This window comes from Drosophila tropicalis, unplaced genomic scaffold, assembly GCF_018151085.1.
Source record: "Drosophila tropicalis isolate 14030-0801.00 unplaced genomic scaffold, ASM1815108v1 contig_867, whole genome shotgun sequence".
NCBI classification, from domain to species: Eukaryota; Metazoa; Arthropoda; class Insecta; order Diptera; family Drosophilidae; genus Drosophila; species Drosophila tropicalis.
Window position 1 is genome coordinate 235,315 of NW_027173362.1, and position 25,539 is coordinate 260,853.

Consider the following 25,539-nt stretch of genomic DNA (forward strand, 5'->3'; position numbering starts at 1 on the left):
ATTTCGCTTGTGACATCTTCTGCGATGATGTCACGAATATATCAATAAAACAATAAAATATATACTTCAGTGGGCAAAGCTACTAATTATAGTTTTATTGTGATTCATCGAGATTATTGATTCCAAATAGTTAAAAATCAAAAATGGTGCTTATTACAAACTTTCAAATTTGTTAAAACGAAACCGCTACTGAAATTTCCAATTTATTAAAGCATAATTGCCACTGGACTAATGGATTGACATAATATAGAATCCGACTAATGTAATGTTTATATGACCTCATCTGTTCTTTTATTCTTTTCTCTTTGACTAATTTAATTTTACAAATATTACGCGCCAAGATGTGCATGGAAAAAATATCGCTCATCGCTAAATAGAGGTTATCGCAAAATTTGCGCTAATTGGTGTGACCATATACCAAATCGTGTTTTGTTAAATTCAATAACAAATTGATTTGTTTGTTAGCTGTTGCAACAACAAAGTAGGAACAAATGAAAATTAACCACAAGTATGAGTTTGACGACGATGTGGCCTCCATTTGCGAATCGACGGTAAGCGAAAAATTGAAACTCTTATCTTAATCCTATTCATAAACATTTAATTTGGTCTTTGGTGGACTCGTCCTCTGCTGTTGGGCTAAAGGCTGCTTTGACAGAGGGCTGTCGCCTGCCCGTGCGCATGCACAAGACAGATGATTGGCCCCTAGCAGAGATTGTTAGTATCAAGGAGTTGGATGGTCGTCGTCAATTCTATGTCCACTATGTAGACTGTAAGTATTTTACCGATTTCACCAATCGTTTGAACAATAAAACTTAATTGCCTTCACTGCGCTTTGAAAGTCAATAAACGGTTGGACGAATGGGTCAACGAGGAAGATTTATACACTCGGAAAGTGCAGTTTCCACGAAGGGATGGCTCTCAAACTGGAACCAGCACAGGAGTAACAACGCCCCAACGTCATCATTCACTTGCCGGAAGTGTATCCCGACCCACATCACCTCAGCATTCAATTATCGGTGGTGCCTCTACGGCGCCTCCTACTCCGAGCGGAAGCGAACTGGTCAATGGTAATAATGTTTTGGCTGCTGCCCTACAGAAACGTATCAATCGCAAAAGGAAAGTTCATGGTGGCAGTGCCTCTGTTCATCATTTGCAACAAAATGTGCACACACCATTAAATACCGGTGCCGCTGCTCATATGCATGTAACTGGCGATAGCCTAGTAACGAGCATACCGGCCTCTGTTGCTTCTGTAAATGTGGCTGCTGCCGCTGCAGCCGCAGTTGCTGTCGTAGCCACACCCAATGGCGATAATGATGGCGATGGTTCACAGGATGGAAAAATTCCCACTCCCAGACAATCGGGCAGTATGGTTACCCATCAGGATGATGTTGTAACGCGCATGAAAAATGTGGAAATGATTGAGCTGGGTAGGCATCGCATTAAACCTTGGTATTTCTCACCGTACCCCCAAGAGCTGTGCCAAATGTCCTGCATCTACATATGCGAGTTTTGCTTAAAATATCGCAAAAGCCGCAAATGTCTGGAACGTCATCTCTCCAAATGTAATCTTCGTCATCCTCCAGGCAATGAAATTTACCGCAAACACACGATTTCCTTCTTCGAGATTGATGGAAGAAAGAACAAGGTGTACGCTCAGAATCTTTGCCTGCTGGCCAAACTGTTTCTTGATCACAAGACGCTCTACTATGACACAGATCCGTTTCTATTCTATGTTATGACCGAATTTGATTCGCGTGGATTTCACATTGTTGGCTACTTCTCTAAAGAGAAAGAGAGCACTGAGGATTACAATGTGGCCTGCATTTTAACCATGCCACCGTATCAAAGGAAGGGATATGGCAAGCTTCTAATCGAGTTTAGTTATGAGTTATCCAAATTTGAGGGTAAAACCGGTTCACCGGAAAAGCCATTATCCGATTTGGGTTTACTCTCATATCGCTCATATTGGGCCCAGACCATATTGGAGATTTTCATAAGCCAAAATCCAAATACGGACGGAGAGAAACCGACTATAACCATTAAGTGAGTGGAAAACATTCTAGATGAGGGACTCTCTACTTTCCCTCTCGCTCATTTTTATTAATTATATATCACTCTCTCTCTTTAGTGATATCTGCGAATGTACTTCAATTAAAAAGAGGATGTCATTTCCACTCTGCAAAACCTTAACTTGATCAACTATTATAAGGGCCAGTATATAGTTTGCATCAATCGTGATACCATAGAACAGCATCGTCGGGCAATGGAGAAACGTAAAATACGCATTGACTCCAAGTGTCTGCATTGGACTCCTAAAGATTGGTCAAAGCGATCCAAGTGGTAATAATAATTTCTTTTATGCTTTCCCTGAGCTCAGCAAGTTATTCAAATGTTAATCCTTAAGAACACTGACGGCGTTGTTAGCCAATTTTGATCCTAATTTGTTCCTGAAAGACATTAACCAATAGCTCCAATATTTATTTTTACTAACATTGGAAAATCTGAATTGCCGTCGTCTTGGGATAACTATCCAAGATAACCCCCATCACATGAATGTTTTACCCGATTGGTGTTCTTTTTTATATTGCCTGATCGGTGGGCGTGTTTTTAGGAACGGCGCTTCAATTAGAATCTTTTCTGTCCATGCCCACTAAACATACTAATCAAAAAATATATGAATCTTTTGTAGAATGCCGCTGCGCTACTGCTATCGCCTGCTGCCGCCTGCCTGCTTTCGCTTCAAATCTTGGCCAAGATTTGTAAATTAAATTAAAGAAAACTAAAGCAAAGTTGTTGTAAATTTGATGATAATTTATAAATAAACATGTATATGTATTATATGGTATGTAAGTGAACAATTAATTATTTTCTCTCCTTGGTGCTGTCATTTGAGACAGTTCAACAACTGATTGATCCATGACCTGCTGGATTAATGTCTCTATCAATTTCTTCATATTTTCCATCATTTCAGCAATTGATTTACGAGTCTCGTGATTTTCTGCAAAAACTCGCTGTTGTTTGTCCAATTTATGGCGCGGATTGTGTCTAAACTTTAGTTCATCTTGAGTCTCTTGTAGAACTGAATCAACCACTTGCATAGGTCGCTTGTCGCTGGTAAGATAAGATCGCATGGGAGTCATATTTGTGACAATCTCTTCCGTATTATTTATATCCATCGGGCTGAGCATGGTGTCCAATACTTCCCGCAAGGCCACCTGCTTTATTATGTCACACAACTGTTTATAAGTATCCAAATATTCCAATTTCGTGTCCGCCCAAAGGCGCGCGTGCTCTTCCACTTGACGTTGGGTGTTCTTAAGGTCCTCACAATAGCGTCGCATGGCCCCCAATTGGAACAAGTCCTCTATAGTTGTGTCTGTTGCATCCGGACTGAAAGGATATATCGTGCTGTTTTGAAGTGAGGTAGACGTGCTGTTATCCATTTCTTTTTTATTAAAAATAAATAAAATTAAACAAAATTTAAACGCCAAGAAAAGTAATCGTTATCGTTATTAGTGTTGGACAACACCATAATTTTTCCCGTGACATTTAGTGGGACCAGACCAAGGGTAAACACACGTGTGGCGCCCAGCAGCAGAAGAAACTTGGTTTAATAAACGTTAAATATTTTGCAATTAACTAAAAGATTATTTTGCTCAATGGCGCGCGGAAAGAAGCAGAATCCGTTTGCAGCTCGAAAACGTCAAAAACGTGAAAATGTAAATTGAATACCAAAAAATTAAAATTCCTAATAAAAATCTTTCTTTTTCTTCGAATTGTTTTTAAATTTTTTTGTAGGGTCACGAGCGTCCCGATCGCCGGTCCCAGCCGTATGAAGAGATTAAGCGTGATAATCCTTTTTTTATCAAGTACTATAATCTACAAAAAATATGCGCCACCGAGGATGAATGGTCTCAGTTTCTGGCTTGCATACGTGACAATTTGCCCACTACATTTCGGGTGACCGGTTTCAAGGATGAGGCCAAGGCATTGCTGAAGATCATTGAGACTGAGATGTTTTCGGAATATGTACGCGCTGTGGCTGAACTGCATCAAAAATTGCCGGAGCAAGTGGAGCGTCCCTTGTGCCTGCCATGGTATCCCAATGGCATGGCTTATCAATTGCATTTAACTCGCAAGGATATTCGTCGTTCCGAACCCCTCTTCAGGCTCCACAATTTCCTGATTGTAGAGACAACAGCTGGCAGTATAAGTCGCCAGGAGGCAGTGTCAATGATACCCCCCATCGTATTGGATGTAAAGCCAACGGATAAAGTTTTGGACATGTGTGCAGCTCCGGGCTCAAAAACTGCTCAGCTGATAGAAGCTTTGCATGCAGCTCCAGAGGATCACAGAATTCCACCGGGGTTCGTGCTAGCAAATGATGTGGATAATAATCGCTGTTATATGTTGGTCCATCAAGCCAAAAGACTAAACTCACCCTGTCTACTGGTGACCAATCATGATAGTAGTGTTTTTCCCAATTTGATAAGGACGCAGTCAGATGGCTCTAAAAGCATATTGAAATTCGACAAGATCCTTTGTGATGTTCCCTGTTCCGGTGATGGCACTTTGCGCAAGAACCCGGATATCTGGATGAAATGGAATCTGGCGCAGGCCTATAATCTCCATGGTATACAATATCGTATCGTGCGACGTGGAGCAGAGATGCTGGAGGTTGGTGGTCGTCTTGTTTATTCCACTTGCTCATTAAATCCCATTGAGAATGAAGCTGTACTGCAACGCATCATTAAAGATTCTGATGGTGCATTGGAGCTCGTAGATGCTGGTCATTTAGTGCCCGGCCTTAAATACAACCCAGGCATGACCAACTGGAAATTGGCCACAAAAGATGTGGATCAGGTGTTTAGCACCTTTGATGAGGTGCCCGAGAACTTGCATACAATCATTCGCCCCGCCATGTTTCCTCTGCCCTCTGATGAGTTGACTAAGTTGGGCTTGCAGAAGTGTTTACGCGTATTGCCACATTTACAGGACACGGGTGGATTCTTTGTGGCCATTATTGAGAAGCGGCGGCAGCTGAGTTTTGAAAAAAACGATCTACAAACTTTGCTTGAGCAAACGTCTAAGGTCGAGGATACCACCGCCACCGCCGGCACCGAATCGCAAAAGGAAGGGGAAACAGGGGAAGACTCTGCGAAATCCGTGCCTTGGGGTCCGCAACGCAAACGTCGCCGTCTTCATGGTTACAAAGAGGATCCCTACGTTTTCTTTGGCCAAAATGATGCCGACTACGACAACATCAAGGAATTTTATCAGTTAGACGAAGCCCTGGAGAAGACATGTCTCCTAACCCGCTGTCTCACCGAGAAAAAGAAAAACATATATTACTGCTCTGAGCCCATACGTGATCTGGTGGTCAACAATGAACACAACATTAAGATCATCAACACAGGAGTCAAGACATTTGTGCGCTGCGAAAATCGGCACACCGTGCATCCATATCGTTTGGCCCAGGAAGGTCTGCAGACCTCCAATGCCTTTATGGGCCAAACTCGACGCATTGAAGTCGAACGTGAGGATCTAGTTCTATTGCTCAACTGCACGGATCCCACCAAGCCGCCTTCTACATTGGAACTAAAGCCAGCAACGCAACAGCGTTGCAAGGAGTTGGGTAAATATAAACTCCAATCTGTCAGACCCCGTCTCGTAGATTAAACCATTTTATTTTGTTTACCCATAGGCGTGGGCAGCTGCATCTTAAAATATGTGGACGAGGCCTTCACTTTGTTCGTCGTCGGCTGGCGTGGTACTTCCAGTCTTCGAGCCTATGTTGATAAGGATGAGACGATACATATACTACGTTTACTCCGTGCTGATTTGTCCAAGTTTGAGGTAAACAAATATGAGGAGGCCAAAAAGGCGGCAGCTGCAGCTGCAGCAGCAGCGGAGTCGGCGATGGCGGAAAACGCAGCAGCTAAATCAGATGAACCGAAGGAAACAGGTGAATCTGCTGCAGTGGACAAAGTGGAAGAGGATAAACCTAGCACACCAATGGAAACAGAGAGTTAGTTTAGCATTTTATGTGGAGCAGGATTAATGTATATATACATATATACACAACGATTTGTATGCTAAGTAAGAATAAAGGGTTTGCTGAAACCTTTGAAAACTTAATTTCATTCACGAATTTTTTAATCTTCTTTTCATGGCGCTGACCCATAAGGGCATCAGTTATTAACCTCCTTAACTTGGCTTAAAGTAGGTATTCCCCTTCCGACCACATAAATGAAAGATTATCCATTCTGTTTGTTATAAAAATGTTACATTTATGTTAAATTTTTTTTTTTCCCAGTATAAATATATCATATATAAAGTATATAAAAAAAAGTTCATTAAAAAATTACACATACTCTTTTTTTTTTTTGGTTTTTTTTTTTTTTTTTTTTTTTTCTTGTGTGTTTGTCTTTCGTAGTTTTATAATGACAAATGCCATTCATTCGGAATACGTTGCTGCGATGTCTGTTACGGATGTTTCGGATGACCAAAGTATTGTAAATTGTTGCTGAAGTAAATAATATACATACAAGTATATAAGGATTAGATATCGGGTATTGCTCTTGGTAGGAATGATGGAGAGTTAGAAAGAGTGTCTTCCTTCCTTTTTTTCGTAAATACAATATTGAGAAATAAAATATCATGATGGAATCTAAAGATTTTTTTATGTGTATGTGTGAGTGTGTGTGTGGAACGTTTACATTCTTGATGGATGGCTTAATGCAGTTGTTTTTGTTTGTTTTTTTTTTTTTTTTTTTTTTTTTTGCTCGTTTTACGTTCTTAGCAATGAAAAACTAAAGAAAAAAAGTATACATATTATATATATATTTATGGAGAATGAGAGATGCGACAAGACGACGTAGTTGGTTTGTTTTTTTTGTTTTTTTTTAAGTTTTTATCTTATTTTGGCTTTAGGCCTGCTTCTCAGCTTCGATGACCTCCTTGGTGGGCAACACATTCTTCTCGTTGGTTTCGGTATGCTTCAATTTTTTCGCATCGAAATTCTCAATGCCAGCAATAAATTGATTCTTCTCCCTCTCCTGTTCAATTGCTGTGACAAAGAAAGAAAGTGTAAATTATTTTTGGGTTCTAAGGCTAACCAGGGATAGTTAAATGCTAATACCAACCTTCCTTATCGGGCAATGGGTTCTTCTCATTGGTCTCCGTGTGCTTTAAATTGTTTTGATCAAAGGCAGTAATACCCTCAATAATAGACTTTTGGGTTTTTTCAGCTGCCACATCTGATAGAGATTTATAGATATATAATGGGGTAAACAGACTAAATTTAAACTTAACTCACCCTCAGCTGTGGGTAAAATAATTTTCTCCTGAGTGCTGGCATTCTTCAGTTTCTCCGTATTAAAACCTTCCAATTGACTTTTAAGGTTCTCAGCGACCTTGGGCAAATCCTTGAGTGCTGGTGCTGGGGCAGCCATCTAAAAACAAAAACAAAATGAATGGATCTATCAGTAATCAGCGATTAAACTTTTAACTATTCTAACATTTCGGGGAGGTAAAATGTAAATAATCTAATATTCACATCCGCTTTTCATAAACATACATGTATGTATGTATGTATATATATATTTACAGTTTCAATTTTGCGATAAACTTGGCTTTCTCTCCCTGTTTCACACAATGCAGCACAACAACGGAAGTTTTGATCAATCGAAAGCGGAAGCCCCGCAGCAATGGCTTCTTTATTGTGATTTCTCGATATGATTACGATTAAATATTAGTCACGACGACCAAAAACAAAGATGACGATGACCAAGGCGATGACGAAATATTATGATAATGATGAGGATGACTCAAGGAAAGGACCTCGCAATACATTAAGGGGCAGAGGAACAAGAAAGAGTTCAGCGAACCTTTTGTGTCATCGCAGAGCGTAAAACACACACACAATCAGCAAAGGGTGAGCAAGAGAGAGTATAAAAGAAAGACAGAGATTAAATTCCAATACAATGAGGGAGAGGAAAAGAGAATCTTATACACATGTATGTACATATGTATGTATGTGTGTGTGGGGGTCTGATAAACATAACGGCGCAATGGTTATCCGTGGTTCGGTTGGCCAATGTTTTTCCAAAGTGTCGCCTTCACACTGAAACTGCATATTATCACGTTTATTTTTAGTTGCAAAAATAAACTGCGTGCCTTGTTTCATGTTCGCCCTCCAATAATAATCAATTATTAACTTTTGTTAACGACCACCACTACTACCCACCACCACTTTACCCAGTGAGGCATAAAGAAATTGTTTGTTTTTTTAGTCATCAATATTAGGTGAATGTTGTAAGTATGTACATACATACATATGCACATATGTATGTATGTATGTATGTACATACAAAGTATGTAAAAGCTGTCTCGCTATCTAAACGACGTTGCACAGCTGCAAGCGTTACAAGGGCAGCGACCGCACCAAAAAACAATTTACAAAAAAATAAATAAATAACCTCATCAACAAATGAATCTATATTTATACATACACAATATGACCATAAATGGTTATTTAGCTAAACTCTCGGGGCAAGCCTCGATTGCTGCCAATCACGAAGATACAATATTCGAATGACGTCGAGAGACTTAGTCTGAAGTTGTTTTTGGGGCCAGACAGTGCCAGCAGTTTTAGGACACCTTAAAAAGCAATTGCCAAGCCAAGCATCATACCAAAACCATATAACGGTTGTCTAATACATACATACGTATGTACATATATACATACATCTTTTAATCTAGATTAAACCATTTACAGCTTTTTCAAATATACGTACATATACTTTTAACAATCATTCGAAAGATCATTTAATTTGATTCAGCGTGAAATACATATACATACATACATACATACACAATGTATGTACATTTCCATGAAATTTGCAAATTTCATAAAGACACAATTGTGCAAATATTTGGCAACAACAAATTTATTATTGTTCTTCAGAGTGTTTGGCCCCCAGGTATTTGAAAATTCGTTTCGTTTCGCTTCTTTTTCTTGTTTTAATCAAACAAAGAGAATGAGCTGGTAAAAGTGGAGAGAAGTATAGACACGAAGAGTTGGGGATAGATGGAGGAAGAGAGGCAACGGCGCCGGCAATTGGTAATCTCCTTGAGCCATAAACGATAATGCCAAAAAGACGAAGAAATAAAAAACAAAACCAAACAACCAAAAGGCAACTCTTCTCTTGGCACATACAGTCTATGGATACAGTCTAAGCACACACACACACACACACATTGAGCCATTTATATTAACTTTCAATAGGCTTAAACTTTTAACTAACTATAATTGCATTGAATTTTGTCACTCCAGGTGACTGGACAAAAGTTTACCGATATCTTTTTTCTATTGAAAAACAGCAAATCGAACAAACAAACAGACAGACAAACTATTGATCGTAAAGCAAAAGTTAGTCCGTTAAAGCTTTGAAATTGCTTGGTGTGTCCCCATACTTTATTGATAAACTGTAAATATATGTATGTACATATGTACATACATGGTCGCCCTGGTTTGAAGCCACCCGATGAATCATCGCTAAACCACAGCCCAAGCCCACACTTCATTCTACTCCACTGTACTCTCTTCTCTCTTTCATTCTTTCTTTCTTTTTTTTTTTTTGTTTTTTGCTTTCCACAACTCAGCGCTCGTTTTTGTTGTTTTTGGTTTCTTTACTTTTATGGCCGTTTTTGGTTTTCAAGAGCAGGCAAAGGGGTGTATGGAACGCGAGTTGTGGTGAGGGGGGAGGGAAGGGTCCGTGAGCGAGTGGTTTATGGCTTTAACCGCTGATTGATGATGAAAAGCCGTTAGTAACTTAAAGCGAAAAAAATAAAATAATAATTTATTTTTGAAATTTTATTTCTCTTGACAATTTTAAACTGCTGATGAGTGGCAAAGGGGGCCAGACAAAGGAATATACAATGGGAGGCCTTGGGGGGAACTGAGTTGTGGCGTGGGGTGGGGTGGGCAGACGGAAGATGAAACAACGAACTTGACGGACACGTCCGTTTTCCCCCCATCCTGACGCTGCTTGGTGACGCACGTCTGCAGTTGGTACATAAATTTTTAACACAGACATACACATATACATACATACATACATGCACATCCTAACTCTTGCGACACTTTATGAATTTTAAATAGTTAAACAATAAATTGTATCTCCATTCTTTGTGCTGCTTGCAAATATTGATAAAAACAGAAAACAAAAGCAAAGAACAAAAACAAAGAAAATCAAATTGGCAGAGCCACGCCCAGTATGCAGAAACACACACGCAGATGTTCTTGCAATCCACATACATATGTATGTATGTATGTACAGTATATACTCAGTACATACACACATATGCATTTACTTAGTGCAAGACTTGTGCGCACTTTTATGGGGGAGGATACTGTATATTAAATACGCGTCAAGCGACGCGCCCCCGCCCAAGTCCAAGCCCAAGCCGAAACCCGAAAGCCAGACGAAGAAGGAGAGAATGAAAAAACACAAAAAAATGCCGGCCGGCTGTTTTCTTTTTGTTTTCTGTTTTCGCAAATCGGGAAGGCCTCAACCTAACGGATACAATAAACAATATAATTTTATAACAAATCCCCCCCTTGGGCTTAACAACAAAGAGAGAAGCTGAAGAAAAAAACCAGTTGGCGGAAGAATGAAGATGGATGGAAATGAGACGCCAAGGGTAGGGGAGAGAAAACATAAGTACATACATACATATGTATGTATGTGTCTATAGTTTTTTGCCAATGGCTTTTTCTTATGTACGTGTTGCCGGCTTTAGTTTTCAACTCACCTTTTCCTTTTTTGTTGGTTTATTAAATATTTGTCTTAAAAAAACACCTGGTTAAATTGCAAAGCTAGGCTTTATTTTCGCGAGTGTCTTCGTGTATATATATACAAATTGTATGCACTTTTCAAAAAATTCAACACTGGCTTTAAGGTATATGCTATTTATCTGACTTTGTCTTTTTGTGGGGACTTTCGCGCACCTGCAGCACAAGCGGACTCGGTGTAGTACAAGTTAATAATGAAGATGAAGAAAAAGTAACGGAAAAAATTTGAAAAAAGTTGACCCGAAGCACATCGAACCACCCGAAGCGTATCGAACCACCCGAAACCACATCAAACTCCTTGCAACCACGTCGAACTCCGACAGAGGCGTCGAACTCCGACAAAAGAGTCGATTTCCGACAAAGGAGTCAAGCTCCGACAAAGGAGTCGAACAAAGGAGCCGAACTCCGACAAAAGAGTCGAAATCGAACTAGATCGAAACCACCCGAAGCACATCGAACTCGAGCTTCGGAGTCGAACTCCGACAAAGGAGTCGAAATCGAGCGATAAACGATAAATTCGTCTCTCCAGGGCTGTAGTAAACGGCGATGCTATCGATATATATTCCCGTGTGTATCGTTATAAAATTTGAAAAGTTCAAATCTATCAATACACATAAAGGTGCATTGTTTTGTTTGGCGTTAATTAAAAATTAAAATCAATTGAATCTCTTGTATAATCCTTCTGAATCTTTTTCAGCTTTCTTCTTTTACCATTTAATTAATACATAAATTAGATAATTTACATTGGTCTTTGTTTTCTTTTTTGGGTACAATTAAAATTACAATAACTTAGGCTCAAAAAAAAAAAACTATGTGCATCCAAGCCATCTGGTGGTTCGGTGGAAAATCGTATGAAATCAAACAAACTTTCATGGAATTTATGGCTTAGTTTCAATGTTATTCTATATAAATCTATATATTTAAATGTATACATAAAGTACAATTAATAAGGCTATTTTTCACTTATTGCAGTCATATATATACATATATATGTACATATGCACTTACTAGAGTATCGTACACAGCTATTGTCAATGTATAATAAATGGAGCCTCGTTGTTGATTTGGAATCGCATGTGCTACGCGTAGTTGGCCGATCGACACTCATTCCATATGTGCTCCATTTCCTGTGGATCACTGAAGCCATGAGAAGCTATAACCGTACTGTAACTATCCGGACCGTAATATGCCGGCCGATGGAAATGAAAGCCATCACAATGATGAACGGGTATTCGGGCTTTCAGGGCCAAAATACCAAGATAAATGTCATCGAAGCGAAACAATGGCATCTGCCGACTCGTTTCATACATTTTGATTAGGGCATCGCGTGAGAAAATGAATGCACCAGCCGTCACATATGGTGGCCATTTATCAAATGGATACTCCTCAAGGGAAACGTACCATTTACTAAACTTATGCCGCAATGGAGCAGTTTGAAACACGTAACCAGCAAACAGTAGCGGTTGATGATGCGTTTCATGCTCTTTTCCCAAGAAGCGCAGCACATTTTTAATGGACACATAGTAATCATCGTCCACAAACAAATAGAAATCACTGCGGTCATAATTCTCTCGTGCCCAGCGTATTCCCATCGTGGTCTTGATTGTATTGTTGAAATAGGTGTCTGCAAAATCACCATGAACAATGTCACCATACTGCTTTGCTTCCTTGGCTATATCGTTCTTCGTTTTAGCTTCGTCGCTGCCGGGCATGCCCAAGAGGAATACTCGACGTATTTGGACATCCGAGAAGCGAGACTCGTAACCCCACGTCTTTCGAATAGCCGCGCGTTGCTTCACATGACCAATGGCACTCTTTACCAATATAGTCAGTCGGGTTGGCTCCTCTTCCTGCATAAATGCGGGCATTCTAAGAAATTTGTAGCTATAAACCGGCGGAGGGACAACACCCAATGATTTTTTGGTGAGGGATTCATTTAATGGATAATGAAAATGCCGCTCAAAGTCCAGCTCGTTCAGGTGTGTCAGTATGCCACAAAAATCCAGTAGAAAGATTATAGGAATGGCTAGGGCACATTTTAGTAATAATTTGTAGTGTTTTTGCAGCATTTGTTTATAATTCCCCTTAAAACACGATTCATCCGAAATAAGAAAACAAAAACAATAATCAACGCACGTCAAGGTAGCATCGGAATGGAATGGAATGGAATGGAAAGTGGAACACGACGTAACGATTGAAATTTAAATTATTTATTTTTTATTTGTACAATAATACAATAGTTCTAAACTATTTAACTAGATGGATATTTTAAACTTTAATCATTTTCAATTTACGTTACATTTACAAAAGACAGTCACATAAACATAGTTTTTGGTTAATAAAAATACGAAACCTACTAAGACTAGATTCTTTAAGTGAGGAGTAGAGTTGAGCACTCAATTCCTTCGGAAATAACCGATTTAAGTAGATCTACTGCAGCTGGATTACCACCACGTTTAGCATAATGTAGAGCATTAAGTCCTAGCATATCCTCAGCTGCAACGTTTTCCATGTAGGGCAGGACATATTGAATCACTTCCGGAAAGCCATGAAGTGCAGCCAGATGCAAAACAGTGCGTCCAGATGGATCCGGTTGCGATAGATCAGCACCCGCATATTGATACGATTTCAGACGAAGCAATGAACCGCGGGCAGCTGCCGCACAAAGCTGTTCGCCAACAGCACGAGATGAGCCCGTCAAATGGGCTCCACAATTGATGAGCAACTGGATGATCTCGTGGTTGTCTGTAGACACGGCCTCTAGAAGGGCCGTGCGCTCATAACGATCGCGTGTATGCACAGACACACCATTGCGCAACAGATGCTTTACGATCTCTACATTCCCCAGCTGACAGGCTAAATGAAGGGCAGTGCGATGATCATGATTCGATCCAGAGAGATCTGCACCGTAAGCCTTTAGGTTATTGATCTTCTTCAAATCGCCATCAACTACAGCAGCATTTATCATTGCCGGAAAGAGAGTTGCTCCCAACTGATCTAGCTCCTGCGGTGACGATAGATGCAGCGAACGGGCAACAGCATCCACCAGATCATAATCTTCCATTTTGGGGGCAATAATCGATGTTAATTCGCCGCGCAGGTTTGATTGCATCATCTACAAAAATTGCGTTCGTGACGAATTTCAATTAAGTTTAATACAATGTCTTACTTGCTTTTTAACCTCCAAGGACCATTCCTCCTTGCCAATAACGTAGGCCAATTTGGCGAGAGCCGCTTCGGGCGTCATATCATATCCAGGTATCACACCCACATCGCTGAGCACTTTGCCCGTATCGTAGATGGCTGCCACTGAGCCATTTGGACACTGGGTGCAATTGATTATGATCACACCGCGATCGGCGGCCGCTTTAAGTGCATCCATAAGGTCCTTTCGGTTAGATGGTATATTTCCGGAGCCAAATGATTGCAATACCACACCCCTCATGGGTGGGGCTAAAAATGCACGAAAGGTAGACAATGAAATACTTGGAAATAATCGCAATACGCCCACGTTCTCATCCAGATTGAGGTGGACACAAAAGCGTTCAATGCTACATGGTCGAAAGATGAGACGATAATCAACATTCACATTGATTCCGATGCGAGCCAGCGGTGGCACATTTGGTGAATCGAAGGCATCAAGAGAATTGGAACTGATTTTCACCGTCCGATTGCCACGCATCAGTTTGTGGCCGAAAAAAATGCATACCTCTGGTATGATATAGTTTCCTGCTATAATCAAAGCCGAGGTAAAGTTATCCTTGCCATCAGTGCGGGTCTCAAAGATGGGTATCTGTGATCCTGTGATAATGACCGTTTTCCCAAGGTTTTCAAGCATAAACGACAACGCTGATGCGGTATATGAGAGTGTATCGGTGCCATGTAAGACCACGAAACCATCAAAGAATTCATAAGATTGCTGCCAAAATGAGATAGAAACGTTTTAGCTGCTAATTTAAGAAGTTTTCACAAACCACTTACATGTATATCATTGGCTATGCGGGCCCAATCGTTCATCGTCATATTACTGCTGTCCAGCAGCGGTGTATATTCCGTAATCTGATAAAGCACACGCCTTGGTTCGTCTTGTACATAAGGAAGGACCAAGGGAGCCATCGATGCTGAAGCCCCAAAACGCAATTGCGCATACTCGTCATCATGTATATTTGGATATTTCCGTATGCTGCGGACCAAAGCATTTGGAATGGGTGTAAGGACTGCGAAGCATTTGAATGTTAAAAAAACCCATATGCATAATCATAATGATGATCTTATTGCTTACCATGTCGATCGTTGCGCATCATGCCAATGGTGCCACCGGTATATATGACTTTAACACGTGCCTCCTTCACATCTTGAGCCATTAGATTGCCATCGCTCTTATTACGGCGCACACTTGGACTTTGCAGTGTCGGAGATGCTGGCACCGTATGATCAATTGATGTTAGCCTTTTACTGGATGGAGATGGCATAATGCTAATGGGGTCACTGGATTCCAAGGCTATGGCTGCCGTGGCAGCTTCCACATTTGTGAGATTAAATTCGTTTTCGGACATAGTTGGAAATTAAACTAACTTAAAGGTTTTGCACAATTTCTAGAGGATGATACTAGTCGTTGTTTTGTTTGTTGTTACTGGTAAACATTGATTGAGAATCCATTAACATTAACCTGTGTGCACTGCGGTCTAGGTGAAAATGGAAATGTAAATGGAATCGCTCGGTTAGTTAATCACATCACATCCCAGCACAGCTACAGCACTTCACAGTAGGTTATGGCTGTTTGTTGTTTATTTGCAAATGTTGTTATCAAGCTAACGCTGACTCTTGTTGATACATACACACTTGCTGTTACCGACGTGGTCCGCGGTTTTAATTACGATGACAATTCTTAAATTGGAATTCCCATTCCCTGTTTCATGCAAATTAAAGCGAAAAGGAAATTGAATGAAATATATACCTAGATATGATACTTGATTTATCGGCTCAGTTTACCTTAAAATAGAAATACCATCAGGTCTCTTTGCGGGCCCCCCTTTTAGGCAGTTGCGTGATAAGTCATATATGGCAATAGATAATAGAAAAGTTGAAATCGTAATGGAATTAATAAAATTGATGGATGGATGGAAAGAGATAACTATGGATAGTCATTTTTGTAGATATTAAAAAAGGCCCATCGTCAGCTGAGCCAAACAGCTGACTGGCTTATTGGAAGTCGCATGTTGGCCGATAACACATGTGATCGACTAGTTTACAGTGTGGCCCATTTAGGTATTTTGCCGCTAGCTTAAATATTTTTGAAATTCAAACATTTTTGAATATTACATTGTATTAAATCGGCATTCTCGCTATGCATCATTTCGATAAACTAGAAAAAGTTAAAATTATAATAGTTTTACTATTTAAAATTTGTCAACAATCTTCTGGCTTTTTCTAGCCTTTTTTGAAACGGAAAATAAGTCTTATCAGATTCCAATCAGCTGGCCACACTGCCAATCAGAGGGAAAACATAAAAAAAGAAAATTAGCTGCGAGTGGAAATTGTATTAAACGCGCCTTCCCGTTCCCGTCCTTAATAATTAATTTACCGCTTTTATGCTTGGTTTTATTTTCGTGTCGTTTATTCGTTAAATATTTTCTTTCAAGTGTTTACCCCCATAAACAAGAAGTTTATGCGCGCGCGTCCGTCTCTTCGTCCCAGTAGACCCACCCACCCAGATCCAAGACCAAATACCGAGGCCGGGGTAAACTCCCATAGCCAAAGACTATTCCCAACCCCTACCCCACGTCCCATAGTGTAAACAAATGGCATCCAGCAGTGGAATTGGAGGAGGAGCTGCAGCAGCAGCTGCTGGCTCCATTGTGAATGCTGACTTGTGGCGTGAATGCGTCGCCTGGTTGACCAGATGTAAGATTATACCACTCGATCACAAGGCCGCTCTGCCTGATGCTGAAATTCGCATACTGGCCATGACCTTGCGCGATGGAGTGCTGTTGTGCAATCTAGTCATTCATCTGGATGCCAGCAGCATGGATTCCCGTGAATTTAATCGCAAACCACAAATGGCCCAGGTGAATCTCTTACTTACATGGATAATGATAGTAATGCTAATCATACTAATATATGTATTTCGACTTTCCGTGAGTTTAGTTTCTTTGCTGCAAAAACATTAAACTGTTTTTGGATGTGTGTCACAATCATTTTGGAATACGCGACTCTGACTTGTTTGAGCCAACCATGCTTTATGATTTGACCAATTTCCATAGGGTTCTTATCACATTATCTAAGTTGTCGCAGTGTCGTAAGGTACAGCAAATGCATCCGGATTTAATGTGAGTGAAAAAAGTGAAAATGGATTTAACATGCTTAAGCTGAACTAATTTGTTTTGAATCTTTCATCTCTCTCAGTGGCTTTAATCTTCAGTTGTCGCCCAGCGAACGTTCCCATTCTGATGAGGCCATTTACAAGGACTTGCATTCCACGTAAGTGAGATAAATGAGCACTCTAACTGACCGATTTAGCGAGTCTCATCCATACATTGAATACATACGTACATACATACATATGTATATACCTTATATGTATGTATGTCTAGTTCGCATTTATGCATTTCCCCCCGTCTTATTTGCACTCGCCTTAAAGCAGAAAAAAAAAAGAATACCCAATCTCATTATGCGCAGACCCAAACCAAATCAGAACCAGGCAATTTTCCCGGTTCCTCATCGTGTCATTTGGAGTTTTTGGAGGAAGGGCGGCTCTCCTTATCAAAAACCAACAACAAAAGAGAGAAATGACTCCAAAACAAAATCCATGTTCAGCTTTTATCTAACTATCTCTATCTCTCTCCCTCTTTCTTTTCTCTCTGTCATGTCTTTCGCGCTTTCTCTCTCTTTTTCTATCTCTATCTGTTTCCCTAATACATTACCCAAAACCACCTAAACCTAACTAAAAAATTCACTCAATGTGCTTATGTGTGTGCGTGTGCTTGTGTATGTGCGTGTATTTATTGTTAATCCCAATCCCGGCCTGCTTTGCTGCAGTGAAATGAGAAAAACAAGCAGCATCGATGCTTCTGGCTCATCATCCGGAGCCGAATATTCACTCTCATTGTCGGTGGAAGATGAGAATAGCGATATAACCATCGAGAATGGCACCGAGGATATCGATGACTACATTGAAGACTCACTGTCCAATATGTGCGATACATCAATTGATCAAGATAGTGCTGCAACCGCCGCATCTGCATCCGTCCAAGGCAACAATCATTGCCTAAGAGCTCTATCATTTGATCTGGCCTTGGATAGTGATTGTCGCTTACCAGCAAATCATCCTAGTGATACCTCCATAACACCCACACCGGAGTCAGCTGCTCTTCAGCCACAATTAGCCACAGTAACAGCCATTGGAGAAAATATGATGCCACCACTCGAATCTCCATCGTCGCCCAAGCCGAGCACATCGACGGCGGCTGCTGCTGCTGCTGCATTTGCCGCAGGATCTACTGCGCGACATGTATCCAATTCATCATCGTCGTCATCATTATTTGTAAGCGAGAGCCAACGATTGCAACGAGCCGCCGCCGCTGTCTACAATTATAGATCTTCGATGGCATCCACCGAGCATGAGTATGCCTATATAAATGATATTTATAGCGAGGACGATGAGAAGGTCTACGAGGATTTATGCTACGTCACCTTCCAGTCTAAGGTTAAACCAGAGGTGTGCCGATCTTTCCTCTATAATTTCTTACACACACGCAGACACACGCTGTCCCCCCTCTCTTTCTGTTTCGCTAAGACACACATACACGTACATACATACATATATACTATCTGTAAAGTCGTGTGTGATTGTGTTTATACCATCATCAAATTCATATTTCATCTATTTGTAACCACTCCAAGAGCAATAACCATTTAGCAGATATCTCTCTGTTTGTGTGAGTGTGTGGAATTACTTTCCATTCAACCCATATCGCTAGCTGCACCGCCATTACCATCACCATCAGCACCCAACCGAATCTTCTCTTGTGTTTTTGCTTTATTATTCTGCTTCTGTTTCTATTTCTGTTTTTTTTCAATAACCATAGATAACTCTGTCTCTTTCTATTTGGAATACCCATTTGAAGAACATTGTTCACACATAAACGTTACGATATATATGTATGTAAATGTGTATATACATAAAACAAAATATAGGAGATGGAGCTGATAGTCTATCAATCGCCATGATTACAATTAGGTGTTAGACCTAAAGTGCGTATTGCAGCAGGAAACTGATTTCATGTTTCGTTTTCGATAATCCATTATCAATGTGATAGGACAATTATATATGTATATATACTTATATATTAATTCTAGCATCTTCTTTGCAAGTGTGCAATGCTTCATTATACATAGTTTTTGTTGGTTTTTAGTTTTATATTTATATTTATTAGCTTTTTGTTTATATCACCTATTATTTCCGCAACGGATCCCTTGGAACCCTTGTGTTTCGAAAGTCTTTTGCTTTTCAAATACGTTGAAGAGGTTGATAGAAAGAATATTCAATTCATCTAACATAATTACAGATCAAATGTGTACAATGAAATGAATATCTAGGCTAAGCTATTTGGGATCACATCATTAGAGACTTTGTATCCTCATCACTCTCATCGCTGCTGCTTGTGGGATTTAGAGTAGAGTCCTTACCAAGGGCCAACAGTGCCTGGACATCTAAATTAGGTGCCAATTGTCGTAGGAATTCTCCAACGACTGTACATAGTCCCATCAGACGCTTTTCCATACGTTGCTCATAACGACGACGATGTCTGTCAGAATTTTGAATTGTTAAAATTATCGTTAAGGGAGAATTTTTCAAAGATGCGCACCTGTAATACTTCTGCTTTTCACATAACATTCTACGCATTGGTTTTCTTATCGGCGGAGAACGATGACGATGATGGCCATTGGCACCAGTGCCAGATCCAGGTGAAATTTCACCGTTGATAGGAGACAATAAATTATTGTAGCAACTATTCGATAGAGAAATCTCGCCACCAATCATAACAGGGCCATATTCTACATCATCCTCCTCGAGTTTGGGTATAATAGGATCACTGGAAACCGTCTCAGTATCATTCTCTGGCATAGTGGCTTCAGCCATCAAGCGATCCAATTCCTCATTACCCATACACGATGAAGCCTCTAGTTCCCTTAATTCGGCAGCCTCGTGTTTATTAACTTCTTCAAAGGCTGTCGCTTCCAATTCCGCTTCGAATGCTTTCAATGGAGGCGTGGTGGCTGTTGGTGGTTCCCCAAAGCTGTGATCATTGAGCACCCCCAGCATTAATGGCGACAGTTGACTTTCATCACACGAATAAACACTCGCAATGGCCAACTTGTGTTGATTACTCGACGGTTCATGCACATTCGGCTCCTTCAGGGCATACGAATGCAAATCGGCAGTTTTCTGATTCATATAGCTATGGATAAGGCCAAAGAATTCCCATTCTTTGTTTAGCTCTTCGATGATCTGCCTGTTGAGTGGCCCACTTGGGACACTTGCCTTCTGTATGCGATAGCGTTGGACCATGGCTAGCCACTGTTTTCTAAGAGCATGCTCACTGAAATCTCCGATTTTTGCAATTTCTTTGAAGCGCCTGCAAAATGCAAATTTACAAACATTATTTGATCTTATGCTCATATGTACATATATAACTCCAAAATACTCACTTCCATGGTTCGCCGTGCTTGGGTGAATATTTCGAAAATATTTCATCGGCAGCAATCCGCTGCACGACCAAATCCCTCTTTTCTGCTGCAGACCCTATAACAACACACAAAAACAAACGGAATATTTAAGTTCAACATTCACCACAACACGTGTTGTTGGTTTTTCAGGCTTACATTTCTTGGAGCCACTCTTGGCATATGTGTGGTGGTCCATCCTCCCCCTGACTTACTATTTCCTTAATATATATGCTTAGATGAGTGCCTTCAGATGTCTTCTCGTGTCTTTTCTTTTAGATAATGAGAAATATTCGTGGCTGAAAACTATCGATGTCAACTTAGTTAACATTTTGCCTTTAACAGTGACCTAACATCTGTTAACACAGAGAGTGCAATCGTACGGTTATCGTTAGATTGTTATCGCCATTTTGTTATCGAAATTTTTGTGTTTTCTGGCTTATCGGTTTTTGAATTTTGTTTTATGTTTTTTTTGTATTTTTTACAATTTTTTTTTTCATTTAGTACCACTGACAATATTGCATGCAATGGAACCGTTTACGATCACACCAACACAAAAAGAAGAGGAGGTCTACCAAGACTTGTGCGCCCTGCATAGGACGAGAAGCCAGGTAGAACTCGAAGTCCAGTTGGCAATTATGCATGAGAGATTGACTTGATTTTTTAAGTCTGCTCGAAGTTGTTTTGTTTTGTTCTTTTGGCTAAACTTATGTATACATATGTATCTCTCCCCCGATCCCTTTTCCTACTCTTCCGTCGTCCCTCCGTCCTTTCCTCTATTTAGACAACATCGGCAACGAGTTTTGAGCAACGAGATTATGTGATTCGCGAACTAATCGACACGGAGTCCAACTACTTGGATGTGCTAAACGCATTGAAAGCGAAATTTATGAGTCCATTGGAACGGCATCTAAATCAAGATGAACTGCGTCTCATATTTCCTCGGATACGAGTAAGTGCAAAAGCAAATGACAACATTTGCAGATAGATACATACATATGTAAATGCTAATAATTTTATGAAAAAAATTTATTCAGGAACTCGCCGATATACATACTAGATTCTTGGAGAAGCTTAGGGAGTCACTAGTTACGAACACAAAACTGAAACTGGGTCAAGTATTCCTTGAATTCCGCGAACCCTTTCTCATCTATGGCGAATACTGCTCTTGTCTTCTCAATGCCATCGACTATCTGGCTGATGTGTGCAAAAAAAACCAGATCATCGATCAACTGGTACAAAAGTGCGAGCGTGACTATAATGTGGGAAAACTCCAGTTACGCGACATCCTGTCCGTTCCCATGCAGCGTATCCTGAAATACCATTTGCTGCTCGACAAACTAGTAAAGGAGACATCGCCGCTCCACGAGGACTACCGCTCATTGGAGCGGGCAAAGGAGGCCATGATTGATGTGTCGCAGTATATAAATGAGGTGAAACGAGATTCCGACCATTTGGTAATCATCCAGAAGGTCAAGGACAGCATATTCGACCTTAATTTGCTACAGAATGGAGATGATTTACTTCAATATGGACGCCTGTTACTTGACGGCGATCTTCATATCAAGGCACATGAGGATCAGAAAACGAAATTGCGTTATGCCTTTGTCTTTGACAAGATACTCATTCTGGTCAAACCACTGCACATCAAAACGGGCGACATGCAGTACACATATCGTGATTCGCACAATCTGGCTGACTACCGTGTGGAGCAAAGTCATTCTCGTCGGACTTTGGGTCGAGATACTCGATTCAAGTATCAATTGCTTTTGGCCCGCAAATCGGGCAAGACAGCCTTTACCTTGTACCTGAAATCTGAGCACGAGCGGGACAAATGGCGCAAGGCTCTCACAGAGGCAATGTAAGTGATATTTAAAAACTACAAAAGGCATTTCAATTTAATCTAATTGTAATTGCAACTTGCAGGGAAAGTCTTGATCCACCTGGTTGTCGAAATACAGATCACAAAATGGAAATCTACACGTTTGACGCACCCACCACATGTCGACATTGCTCTAAATTTCTTAAGGGCCGCATCCATCAGGGCTATCGGTGCAAGGTCTGCCAGATCAGTGTGCACAAGGGCTGCATCTCGTCTACGGGTCGTTGCAAACAGAATGCGGTTAGTGTGCCCCCGCCAGTCTGTGATCGCCAGTTATCCGAGTTTAATTGGTTCGTTGGCAATATGGATCGTGAGACGGCGGCAAATCGTCTTGAGAACCGTCGGATTGGCACGTATCTGTTACGTGTGCGTCCACAGGGTCCGTCGACGGCCCATGAGACAATGTATGCGTTAAGTTTGAAGTGAGTTTCTATTGAAAATGTGTTTTATTTCTGGCCAAGCCAAATTTTAAATAATTCATTTCTCTGTCCCCATTCAGAACCGACGATCATGTAATTAAGCACATGAAAATTAACCAGGAGAACGATGGCGAATCAATGTTGTATTGTTTATCTTCACGAAGGCATTTTAAAACCATTGTTGAGCTGGTCTCTTACTATGAACGCAATGATTTGGGAGAGAATTTCGCAGGGTATGTTAAATAATCAATCGAGTTTCTTACCTATTATATTTGGTGTTTTTGTTGTCGTCTTGTAGGTTAAATCAATCATTGCAGTGGCCATACCGCGAGGTAATTGCAACAGCCCTCTACGACTATGAACCAAAGGCGGGTAGTAATCAACTGCAATTGCGGACCGATTGTCAGGTTCTGGTAATTGGCAAAGATGGCGATAGTAAAGGCTGGTGGCGTGGCAAAATTGGAGATACTGTTGGTTATTTTCCAAAGGAATACGTGCAGGAGCATCCGCCCACCAGCGATGAGCTTTGATATTACAACTACGAGATATATTTTGCTCCCAAAAGTACGCCCACCACGGCAGCCATGGCTGAATCACCGGTCACACCGACTTCAACCTCCACAAATACGATCACCATCCCCCTTCACGCTCACAACACCATCGATCATATCCCCTAGTTAATTATTGAAATATTAATCTACATATATACAAATTCAAAGTTCTTATCACATCTTCACATTGTTACTTGGAAAGCGTTGTTCTAAGCGTGCCCTACATGCATTTAGTAATCCAGACACACTTACCATATTCATATGCTTTGGATTAGAGAAATTTTTCGATTTAATATGATGTACTCTTGGTGGTTCGCATAAATTTGAATCGTTTATGATGAGAATCGTATCGAAAGTTTTGCAAAAATTATGAAAACGGAATGCAAGTCTAATCCCCCCAGATCGCAAAAATGATTGTATATTTTGTTTCTTCTCTTTAATCGAATTGTTTATTTACCACTCTTTCTTTATTTGTTCTGTTCTGTTCTGTTAACCCTTTGTGCCAACAACAAAAACATTTACAGATAGTTCATTTACTAAAGTTAATTCAATGTTACGAGTAGTAATTAGATTTTAATTTATTATAATGTTTGTTTGAACATTGTATATGGCAAATATACAATATGCGAATAAGTTTTCTTTATTTTAATTGACTGCCTGTGCATGTGGGTATGTCTATGTGTGTGCGTGTGTGTGTTCCTTTAAATTTTAAAGTTAATGTTTCACTGAAACAATTGTGTTTAACAATACACAAACACTACTTAGTAAAAGTAACAAAAACAAAGAGAAAAAGAATCACAAAGGCTTTAAAATTTACAAAAAATTGCATGTTCAAATAAAAAACACAAAAAAAAAAAAAAAAAGAACAAAATGTACACTATTTACTGAATCTGAATATAATTATGAATGTATAATCTGTATTTTGAAACACAAATGTTAACATGAAAAAAAAAAACAAACAAACAGAAACGAAACAAAAACAACGCTGGAAGATGATAGAGCTGAAAAAGGAGTAAAAGCTTTAGCAAAAAAATAATAATCGTAAATGTCAAGATTCCAAGATAATAGGGTTTACCTACATAGATAATGATAACTAATTATATATACATATTATCTATATCCACATAAATATGAATGCATACAAAACGCTAATATTATTTTATAGCGACAAAATAGGAAACACTTTTTTGAATGTTTGTAATTTTGTAAGTAATACTTCGATATGATCATCCTTCCCCATATAAGAATGGATCACAATGGTCATTTCGGATTCGGTTTCATTTCGAATTTTTAAAATTCTTTATTGTTTATATTTATTTATGATAGGATAATAGGCGTCCCCAAATGATTATCATATTTGAAGGGAAAAATCGAAACACTTTCGAATAACGATCGCAAAAGCTTTCACAATAATATCAAACTTTTTGTTGATTTGTTCTAAGCGTAATCAAAATTTTTCATAGAGTAAATCGATTAAAAAAAAAATATAAGTTTAAGTTGACTTTCCGCCATACTTAATTTTTACTTTAAGTGTATGCCAAAGATGGTAAATAGATGGATGACTGATTTATACAGTGTATTTTCTGTCATGGAACTGATCGGCCAGATTCAATTTTCATTGAAAATGTTTTAATCTTAAATTTAACGAGTTTTTCTCTTCAGAAATGATAATCATGGGGAATTTTTGAAATTTTGCTGCTAAACAAGTCGTCTGAGATGGTTTCAGCGTATTCATTTTTGCATGTAACGAAACATAATATAAATATTGTGATTTAACCAATTGCATTGAACTGCATTCCGTGAACTACAATATTTATTAACTAAACAATAACATCACGCTCTCTCTGTCTTTCTCACTCTATATCTCGGTGTGTCCATTGCTTGATACATATTAAAGAGAAAACTATTCATTGGAAACTTTTTTAAATATAAATTTAAGTAATTACCGTGCCACAAATACGTTAATTTGTCATTGCTTCCAAATTTATAATTAAATAATACTGCAATTGTCACAGCAACAAACATTTATGAAGCAACGTTACTAAAATAATTTTGTGTGAGTAAACGTTTTGTTGTTCAATTAAATTGAACCATGTATCT

At 39.7% G+C, this 25,539-nt stretch overlaps 8 protein-coding genes across 10 annotated transcripts; 3 read left to right on the forward strand and 5 right to left on the reverse strand.

Annotated features, from left to right (window-relative positions):
• The first annotated feature begins 372 nt into the window (after positions 1–372).
• Tip60 (Histone acetyltransferase Tip60) lies at positions 373–2,861 on the forward strand. The gene is given in 6 exon segments (XM_068298284.1): positions 373–551; positions 643–769; positions 840–2,046; positions 2,132–2,154; positions 2,157–2,343; positions 2,693–2,861. Coding segments are annotated over 6 exon segments (1,605 nt in total). The 5' UTR covers positions 373–491; the 3' UTR covers positions 2,694–2,861.
• dgt4 (dim gamma-tubulin 4) lies at positions 2,862–3,446 on the reverse strand. Its single transcript, XM_068298709.1, has one exon. The coding sequence runs from the start codon at positions 3,444–3,446 to the stop codon at positions 2,862–2,864; it is 585 nt and encodes a 194-aa protein (XP_068154810.1).
• Positions 3,447–3,566: 120 nt separating this feature from the next.
• Positions 3,567–6,141, forward strand: Nsun2 (tRNA (cytosine(34)-C(5))-methyltransferase Nsun2). Its single transcript, XM_068298286.1, has 3 exons — positions 3,567–3,722; positions 3,802–5,638; positions 5,708–6,141. The coding sequence occupies exons 1-3, from the start codon at positions 3,663–3,665 to the stop codon at positions 6,034–6,036; spliced, it is 2,226 nt and encodes a 741-aa protein (XP_068154387.1). The 5' UTR covers positions 3,567–3,662; the 3' UTR covers positions 6,037–6,141.
• Positions 6,142–6,747: 606 nt separating this feature from the next.
• cib (thymosin beta cib) lies at positions 6,748–11,055 on the reverse strand. Its single transcript, XM_068298287.1, has 4 exons — positions 10,822–11,055; positions 7,322–7,457; positions 7,149–7,262; positions 6,748–7,072 (listed from the first exon to the last, which is right to left on the reverse strand). Exons 2-4 carry the CDS (start codon positions 7,455–7,457, stop codon positions 6,933–6,935), a joined length of 390 nt encoding a protein of 129 aa, XP_068154388.1. The 5' UTR covers positions 10,822–11,055; the 3' UTR covers positions 6,748–6,932.
• Positions 11,056–11,526: 471 nt separating this feature from the next.
• brn (beta-1,3-galactosyltransferase brn) lies at positions 11,527–13,000 on the reverse strand. The gene is made up of 2 exons (XM_068298469.1): positions 11,870–13,000; positions 11,527–11,773 (listed from the first exon to the last, which is right to left on the reverse strand). Exon 1 carries the CDS (start codon positions 12,928–12,930, stop codon positions 11,941–11,943), a length of 990 nt encoding a protein of 329 aa, XP_068154570.1. The 5' UTR covers positions 12,931–13,000; the 3' UTR covers positions 11,527–11,773; positions 11,870–11,940.
• Positions 13,001–13,117: 117 nt separating this feature from the next.
• Positions 13,118–16,040, reverse strand: LOC137583386 (L-asparaginase). Of its 3 annotated transcripts, XM_068298369.1 has the most exons (6): positions 15,854–16,040; positions 15,700–15,770; positions 15,144–15,546; positions 14,843–15,078; positions 14,031–14,780; positions 13,118–13,976 (listed from the first exon to the last, which is right to left on the reverse strand). In XM_068298369.1, the coding sequence occupies exons 3-6, from the start codon at positions 15,415–15,417 to the stop codon at positions 13,233–13,235; spliced, it is 2,004 nt and encodes a 667-aa protein (XP_068154470.1). In that variant the 5' UTR covers positions 15,418–15,546; positions 15,700–15,770; positions 15,854–16,040; the 3' UTR covers positions 13,118–13,232. The 3 variants fall into 3 exon arrangements, with proteins under 3 accessions (XP_068154470.1, XP_068154471.1, XP_068154469.1); XM_068298370.1 differs by lacking the exon at positions 15,700–15,770; XM_068298368.1 differs by having other exon boundaries at positions 15,144–15,770.
• Positions 16,041–16,339: 299 nt separating this feature from the next.
• Positions 16,340–25,524, forward strand: Vav (Vav guanine nucleotide exchange factor). The gene is given in 11 exon segments (XM_068298319.1): positions 16,340–16,929; positions 17,009–17,190; positions 17,267–17,341; positions 17,900–18,580; positions 21,092–21,143; positions 21,145–21,198; positions 21,372–21,539; positions 21,625–22,448; positions 22,514–22,891; positions 22,969–23,121; positions 23,187–25,524. Coding segments are annotated over 11 exon segments (3,066 nt in total). The 5' UTR covers positions 16,340–16,662; the 3' UTR covers positions 23,419–25,524.
• On the reverse strand, positions 19,269–20,935 carry LOC137583356 (uncharacterized). Its single transcript, XM_068298318.1, has 4 exons — positions 20,747–20,935; positions 20,573–20,666; positions 19,729–20,499; positions 19,269–19,668 (listed from the first exon to the last, which is right to left on the reverse strand). Exons 1-4 carry the CDS (start codon positions 20,784–20,786, stop codon positions 19,476–19,478), a joined length of 1,098 nt encoding a protein of 365 aa, XP_068154419.1. The 5' UTR covers positions 20,787–20,935; the 3' UTR covers positions 19,269–19,475.
• Positions 25,525–25,539: the final 15 nt, after the last annotated feature.